The sequence below is a fragment of the Silurus meridionalis genome, chromosome 15 (genome assembly GCF_014805685.1).
Source record: "Silurus meridionalis isolate SWU-2019-XX chromosome 15, ASM1480568v1, whole genome shotgun sequence".
In the NCBI taxonomy this organism is placed as follows: domain Eukaryota; kingdom Metazoa; phylum Chordata; class Actinopteri; order Siluriformes; family Siluridae; genus Silurus; species Silurus meridionalis.
In genome coordinates this window covers 5,660,321-5,668,851 of record NC_060898.1, presented here as the reverse complement: position 1 = coordinate 5,668,851, position 8,531 = coordinate 5,660,321, and the positions used below count along the sequence as shown (strand labels likewise).

At 38.6% G+C, this 8,531-nt stretch overlaps 2 protein-coding genes across 3 annotated transcripts in view; both read left to right on the top strand.

Annotated features, from left to right (window-relative positions):
- The first annotated feature begins 207 nt into the window (after positions 1-207).
- LOC124397604 (UPF0729 protein C18orf32 homolog) lies at positions 208-3,384 on the top strand. Of its 2 annotated transcripts, none has more exons than XM_046867164.1 (3): positions 208-338; positions 2,030-2,226; positions 3,020-3,384. In XM_046867164.1, exons 2-3 carry the CDS (start codon positions 2,050-2,052, stop codon positions 3,092-3,094), a joined length of 252 nt encoding a protein of 83 aa, XP_046723120.1. In that variant the 5' UTR covers positions 208-338; positions 2,030-2,049; the 3' UTR covers positions 3,095-3,384. The 2 variants fall into 2 exon arrangements, with proteins under 2 accessions (XP_046723120.1, XP_046723121.1); XM_046867165.1 differs by lacking the exon at positions 208-338 and adding an exon at positions 414-1,091.
- Positions 3,385-4,148: 764 nt separating this feature from the next.
- ric1 (RIC1 homolog, RAB6A GEF complex partner 1) overlaps positions 4,149-8,531 on the top strand; it is a 62,804-nt gene continuing 58,421 nt past the window's right edge. The window contains exon 1 of the mRNA XM_046867711.1: positions 4,149-4,646. Coding sequence (XP_046723667.1) covers positions 4,506-4,646 — 141 coding nt within the window. The 5' untranslated portion in view covers positions 4,149-4,505. The remainder of the gene's footprint in view (positions 4,647-8,531) is intronic.

Genomic DNA, 8,531 nt, shown 5'->3' with positions numbered 1-8,531 from the left:
TGTTCATCTTCAGAGAGAGCAAAAAAAGCTTGTGGCTTCCACAGATTTATATATTTCCAAACATGCCAAGCGTTCGAGCAGATAAGGTTCGAGGTGATGGAGCATCGTTTCAGTGATGAAGCATGGAAGCACCCACATTTTTATTATAGTCTGTTGGATTTAGTCCTCCAAACCGCTGTGTGGCGCTGACGAGTTACACACGGACTCTTTTTCCATTTGTTTTTTTTTTTTTTTTGCACCAGGAAATTCATTAGCGTCAGTAACATCAGACGGGCGTGAACAGATCCGACCAGAAATACATACATTTAAATTAAAACAGGGATAAACTGAAAGTATCGGTGAGTTAACAACAAGTCGCGGTTCTACTCGATGCCTTTGTTTCGGTTTCTGTTATTTTATAGATATGCGTGAATTAGCTTGGTGGCTAATCCCTGCGTAGACTAACAGCTTTACAAAACCTGACGTGAGCCAATTTTATGAACTGAAAACAAACTAGGAAACATTCTTTTAGGATAATTTTATATTTAAGTAGACACAAAAGCAGAATGTATGATTTACTGCCTGTTTTATTTTTGTCGTGGGCGTCAGGGCCAGAAAATTGACTTCATGATCAGAAACACTGACTTTTGTTTTAATACATTTATTTTCTCCATGAAAATGTATTAAATAAATAGTGTAATAGTCTATTCTCTTAATTTTATAGCTTTTCTCTGGGTTGCGCTGCTTCCTTTAGTGTATGTTTATGTTGGAGTTTCTATCCAATCAGAGTTCAGCCATCACGTCACGTGTTGCCCAGATCCAAAGCTGCCCTAAGGCCTTCACTATCAGCAGCCTGTGACGTAATGTACACGTTGCTTAAAGTTGTTGTTTTAACCAATCAGATTGCGAGTTGGGCACTCCGAGTCCTTCTAACAGGCGTACAGTAATGTCGTTTTTACCTTCTTTCATTGGACGGTCAGAGAGCGCACTAGTCAGAGCTCTTAAACTGCTCTGAGCTGTTGCTTCCTTCCAAAACAGCTAAGAAGAAATTTATTTGGTCGATATAATTACAAGACTGCATTTTAAAGAAAAGTTGGCCATTGTGAAAAAAGGTTGGCCCAAACAACTCAAAACAGTTGTGATGCTTTTTTATTAACTGTTTATACTTTTGTAGTCAAAAACACACAATTTGTTTAAATTTCAAATCCCCAGGAAAACCTGTGATGCACAGAAAGAATTGCACAAATCTGGATGGAAAACCCGGGGTTGTTTTATGAAATTAATATTGATGCTTATGCTAGAAATGATGTATGCAGGCAGTGCCGCTGTGGCTGCTGTGAAAAGAGACTTGTTGAAATGTGTTCATTGGGTTTCTTGCCTTCAGAATGGATTTCAATCTCGGTGTATTAGATACCAGTCTGTGATGCAGTGCTCTGTTAAACTGCATTTCTGTATAATATTGAATGCATTAATGTGAAATCTAAGGCCCACTACTGCTATATATATATATATATATATATATATATATGTGTGTGTGTGTGTGTGTGTGTGTGTGTGTGTGTGTATGTATGACTTATATAAAGTACTTAGGCATGTGATGCTTTTATTTCTGGTCCCCAGTCACATTGTTTTAGAAATGTTTTACCTCAGCATATTAACATCAAATATAACAGACTTTCAATAATAACATTCCATTCGTAAAGGACACGTGTCATGTAAATACCCTTATATAAGACTTTTCATATGCAAAATTCATACATTTGTAATAATAGTGCAACTGAAAACAAAACTCAGATCAGCAAAAAAGAGGAGAGAAATATAATTTCATTCATTTTAAGAAAGGTTACAGGTAGGAAATGCTCCTGTACATGCGTTTTAATGCGGCCATTCCGTGTAGTTATAAAATTACGAGCATCGAGATTAAAGAGATCATATAAATTTTTTTTCTCCCTTCAATTTTCCTCCTGCATCTATACAGGTAAAGTAGTTGCAACTAACAAAAGCTGGTAACCACCTGTTGTTTTTTGTTATGTTTTGTTTTTTACTTCAGTGTGAATCTGAGCTGCAGTCATGGTCTGTATCCCCTGCATCGTCATCCCTGTCCTCCTGTGGGTTTACAAGCGCTTCCTGGAGCCCATCGTGTATCCGTTCATCTCTCCGTTCATCAGCCGGTTCTGGACCAAAAAGGCAGTGCAGGAGACCGAGACAAACGACACAAAGGCCAACCAAACGAACCAAGCAAGCAAAGTAAACTCATAATCCACATACACTCTGATATAATCGGGTCATGAATGCATTAATACCATGTTAACACAAAAACACGATTAGTGCAGCACGCATTTCTGTTTGACCGTTTTAATAAAAAATATTTATTAATAAACAAGAAAGAGATGAAATTAAAACCTTTATTTACATTAATTGATGATGTCTTTTCTTTACCAGGTTGCAAAAACAATAATAAACTGCACCGGAAAAGTAATTTTTAATCACTGAACATTTGTTTTACTGATGAGCCAAGTCTCAAATTAGCGCCAAAATCCGCAACGATGCACACATCCGGCAGTTAAAACCGTCCGTGTGGAAACATAGCAAAGGTTCCGTTTGGTGTCCTGATGATTTACGTACTTGAAAACATTATAATTACTTTAAAACACTTACAAGAATATGTTGTGCTATATGTTGAGTTTGGTTTCAGTAATAATAAACATACATTTGCATAAAGCGTCCATATTTGTCAATGCGCATGTTGATTATTGAAAACTTGATAAGTATTAATTGAAGGTACATTTAGAACTGATAAAAAATGTGAGATTAATTTGCGAGTAATCGTCAACTCACGACAATCATGCGATTAATTGCGATTTAATATGTTAGTTGATTGACAGCTCTAATCTAAATACACGCAGCCTCCGCCGAGTTCCAGAAAAAACTCCTTTTCTTAGGCTTTTTACATTCACTAGACCATAAAGCTTATGGCTTATGAGAGAAACTTTTAATAACATCACGTCTAATGAGTGCTACTGCTTGTTTTCTTTTCCAGATCGAATGCAACGGAAATGCAAACGTGTGCTCAGCCGACGGGACGACGGCGGTCTCGGATAAAAAGACGGACTGACACTATACACATCTTCGTGAACATCGATCATGTTTTCTGGAGCCTCATGTAGATAGTTGTAAATGAAATCATGCTGTCATGATCTGACATTGTTAACACAAACGAAATTCAGTCTCATTTCGAATTTCGTTCACAGAATAATACAATTGTATTTAATATATTGACTTCTTGAATTAATGCTTTTCATTCCCAGAAGACTTCAGACCAGATTCCGGGGACTATTTAATATATTTCCAGAATGGCTTGGAGTTAGTCTGTAAAGAGAAATAAATATTTACGTTTCACAGCTGTTGGATTGTGTGTGTGTGTGATTTTTATATTTAGATTCTAGATTAAATTTCAGTTGTTTTTTTAATATAACGTATTGTACAAGGAGTAATCTAAAAAATTAATGCACAGATCTGTGAACAAAGACACTCGATATGGACAATACACAATACACTCGATATGGACAATACACAATACAGTACAGTGTGAATTATAATAAAAACTGATTTATTATAATTAATATTTTCATTATTAATATTAGTTTATTTATTATAATTATGATTACCATTATTTTATCATTATAATAGTATTAATAGCATTTTATTATCATTATTAGTATTATCAGTAGTAGTCATTACATTATTATTGATAGAAGTAATATTTTATCATTATTAGTATTCGTATCAGCATTAGTTTCATAAATATTATTTTATAATAATAGTGTAGTAGTATTTTATCATTATTATTAGTATCAACAGTAGTTTATAATTATATTGTCATTAGTTCATTATCATTATAATCTGAATAATTATAATTGTTATTAATTAAAGAGTTTGTTTATGGTTATTACTATACTATAATTATTATTGAAAGTTTCTCCTTATATCTGTAATTAAATAATTTTCACCACTAGATGGCGGCTGTTATCCTTCTGTGACGCTGGCACAGGAAATGACGTGTGACGTCAAAGCGTGGCCGCGAGCTCTGCACTCTTTTTCCTCTAGCCCCGCCTCCACGTGTTGCTTTCGACGAATCAGAATCGCGCCCTATATAAAGCCCAAAGATGGCGTCGCGCGAGACGAATTGAACGCCGAAGGTCCGCTCGAGCGCAGTCGTGTTTCTCGCTCAGCTTTGGCGCTTTTCTGCGTGTTATTGCTTCGGTTTAGTTCATTTTTATCATTTTTTAAATATTATTTACACGAGTAACTCTCAGTTACGGACATATATATATTTATACATACATCATCCCGTCGTTTATGATGATTTCAGAGCGTCTGGACGGAGTGACTTGGACTGCTAGCCGGCTAACTAGCTAAATAACAGGGCTGAATCTCGGGATCAGTGTGCGTGTGGATGGAAAACCCCGGGGTGTAGGTCGGGTTAAAAAAAACAAAAGGGACGAGACGGATTATTGGTGTGCGACATGTATTTTCTAACAGGGTGGCCGCGGAGGCTTCTCTGCCCGCTCCAAAGCGCCGAAGATCCCTTCCACATCCAGGCGAGCTCGCAGCGCTTTTACTTCGCCGTGCTGTCGGATACACAGCTCAGCATCTGGTTCAGCAGGGTAAGTACGACCTGAGGGGCAAATCCTCCGGTTCTGCTGTGTGTGTGTGTGTGTGTGTGTGTGTAGTGGTGGACTGGAAGGTGAGTTCGGCTCGGAGCGCTGTGCCGCGTCACCCGCTCCAGCTGAGCACTGAGCCCGGCTAGCTCACCCACCGTGTCACACCTCCAATATTCATCCGCAAAATGTCATTTGTATAACATTTTAGTGTGTTGTTTTTTTTTTTTTTTTATCTCTGTAAGGTTTAAACTTAATATTTGTAGTGTGTAATCATTTTGGGCTGAGGAACGTTTCTGTGAGAAACTTAGCCGTGTGCTAACACTTACTGTGGCACCTAAACTTTATAATATAATAACTTTTTAATGACCTTGTTCACTTGGGAACTAACTACTAATGTTAAAATGTAGTTTATAATGGTTTCTCAACGCTCGCATTCTTACCAGTTCAATCCTATGCAGTCCTGCATATTGATTATTATTTCAATATGGCAGTTTTATTATTGTCCCTGTTAGAGTTTACTATTAAACTCGTGTGTTAATAGTTTTTTTATGTTTATAGCTCGGCAGTGTAGGAAATATGTTATACGCTATATGTGCTTGTCTGTACGTTACATTACACATTTAGTCCCCATTTGCTGTTCTAAAAACCTCCACTCTTCAAGATGTTCAGATGTGGAGATTGACACACATGGTCCTGATGGAGGGAAGGTGAGGAAGGGTTGAGGTCAGATGTCTAAAGCAGGCCACTGAAGATCTTCCACTTCATTCCATGTAAAGCGTGTCTTCATAGAGCTGACTTTGTGCACAGGAGTATTGTCATGCTGGAACATCACCACATTCAAAGACTGATTATACCATCATGTACAATTGTGGGTCCATAACTTAGTGGTTACAGAACCACATGTGAGTTGAAAAGTTAGGTGTCCCAATACTTTTAATATGAAGTATGTATGAAGATCTTATAGGTTTTATGTCATCATCACACTTCCGGCAGGATCGTAGGATCGCTAATGGATATGTAAATACAAATGTGGTTATTATAATAAAGAGAAATCTTTTCGTTTTATGGTCAATGTTTCAGAAGCATCTCAAACGAGCCTTGGCTTCACGTGCCATCCTGCAGGCTTTATACTGGTCGAGGATGGATTTCACTCACTCATAATGCATGGATTCTTTTTTCCTTCGTTTTAATGGTGGGATTTTTTTTATTTTTAAATCCCACACAGCGGTACACTTTGTAGAAAGTGATGTAAAAGTAACGAGCGAAAACAACCGGAAAAAAAAGATGCCCCACTCTTGCTAGCGATCGACGGAGTAACGTTGTCTGTGTGTTTTTTGTTTTGTTTTTTCGGTTTCACACGGTTTCAACCAGGAGTTTAAGTGATGAAAGAATGTCTTCCAAGCGCCCAAGTATGTCTCCTGCTGGTAGTGGGGGAAAAAAAAAAAGAAGAGGATAGTCATCAGTTTAGAGCAGAAAATGAAAATTATAAATCAGCATGAAGCAGGAAAGGCTGTCAGTCATAGTACCATCTTCAGCTTACGATATTTTTGACTTACAACGGAGTCGTCCTAACGTATCTAATCATTAAGTCCCGCCAGTCTTTTTTTTGGTATTTTTTTTATTTCTAAATCGCAGAAAATCAAGAAAATGTCACACTTCTCTGAGACCCCACGTAATTTAGCAGTTTATTGGCAAAAACTGCAAAATAAGTGCAAAAACAGACTACAAATAATAATTACAAATAGTAAACATAATTAAAGTGTAGCAATTCGAGTTAAACTACTGAAGTAAAAAGTTCGAAGTTCTTGCTCACTGCTCCAACTCCTTGCATGCAAGTGTCCCAGCTCTCCTATTGATTTTAAATGCTGTGCGGGTTTTTTCGAAGCAGCGTCGTAAAAGTAACTTTTCACCTTTTATACGTTCGATGTTGAATGTCATCCTTTTTTTACTATCACTGTTTCCTGGTGTCACTCTTTGTTTTTTTGTTTTTGCCGTGGCTGTGATATTTCCCTGTAATGTATTGTAATGCGTTTTTCTGCTCTAGTCACCATCGTAAAGGCCAGCTGTTTATGGTTTCACGCTGCCCTGTTTATGATCTTATCTAGGTTCTCAGGTCCATGCATTTATTGTACTTTAGAAATGAGGAAGACGTGTGGCATTGCGAAAAGCCCGAAAAACAGCCTTTAGTTTAGTTTCAGTTCTTTGGCAGCTGTTCCTTATGCGGAAAAACCGCATACAGCAGCAAGACTCTGAAACAGTCAGGAGGAGAGAAACTGGAGAACGTGCCCAGTGCACTATAGGTCTCTCAAGGTCTTTCTCAAAGTCTGGGGTTAGATCTCAGATGGCACTTTTCGGAAACAAGGTGTCAGGCACCAATCAGGCAGCGTTCAGGTGTTCCTGCTCGCAGCGAAAGAGCAGGCGCTTTTGTTTTTCAGCAACGTGGTGCCGTGAGATGATGTTACATCATCGTAACTTGAGAGTTCGATTCCATATAAATATTTCAGTGCTTTTGTTTTTCAGTATTTTGGAAATCTTGCAAAACTTTCCTGAAAGTAACTTCATAAAAGGTGCTGAATGGCTTTTACATGAGTATCGAGAACTTGTCAAGTCCAGCACACGGGCATTGTGGGAAGCGGTAACTCAGTGGTTAAAGTATCGCCAAGCTGCCGTTGAGCCTGGGCCCTTGAGATAGGCCCTTAACCTGCTGTGCTCGAAGGGGGTGCTCTATCATGGCTGTACCCTGCACTCTAATCCCAGCTTGAAGATGATTAAGATGCACCATGAAGATACACTAAAAGTTGAAGTGCACTCCTGCACATTTCAACCCCACTGAACACCTTTGAATACAGAAGGCACCCCAGGCCTCCTATATACTACCTGATTTCATGAACGTTCTTATAGCTGAATGTATCTTCTCAAAGGTGCTGGATCACCAGTGCAGTGAAATATGACTTGGGTTACCGATTTCCTTGTGTTGTACACACATGGTACAAACTACTCCTGTAAAATTTAGTAAATCCTTGATGAACACATGGTTTGTTGTATATTTAAGTTGTGGGTGGGACATTCTAGAGGGCATCTGATTGGTTCGAAAGAATGCAGCCCTATTAGAATTGTAAAGGAATGGTAAAGGAAGGAAGATTCTGAATGTTGGTTTTGGAGTGCACTTCAGTATAAACTGATCAGGCATAATTATGACACCATTATGATGACCAGTCTAATTTTGTGTTGGTCCCCTTTTGCTGCCAAAACCTGACCTGACCTGTTGAGCATTAACAGCATTAACTTCTTCAGCAGTGTGATCTACAGGAGCTCGTCTGTTGAATCGGACCACACGCCAGCCTTTGCTCCCCACAGTACATCAACGAGCCTCGGCTGCCCATGACCCTGTCGCCGGTTCATCACTGTTCCTTCCTTGGAGTACTTTTGATAGATACTGAATACTGCAGACCAGGAACATCCCACAAGAGCTGCAGTTTTGGAGATGCTCTGACCCAATCGTCTAGATGTCACAAACTTGCTCAAAGCTTCTAACACATCGGTTTTGAGGACAAAATGTGCACTTGCGGTCCAATATATCCCACCAATTAACAGGTGCCATGATGAGATAATCAGTGTTATTAACTTCTCTGGTCCTAATGTTATGGCTGATGGGTGTATATAGAACCTACATTTAAAAAAAAAAAAAGGACTAAAGAACTAAAAAGTACAAATCAAACAGCAAAGACGGCAATTTAATTTAAATATTTTCCAGCTACGTATCGATGCCGCATCCTTCTCCCCACCCGACCGTCCTGATTAAACTTCTCTACACTAGAACGAGATGCTTTCTTTCTTCATGTTTACTTACACCTCAGGATGTTTATAGCTGACCCAAACGCCAGCATC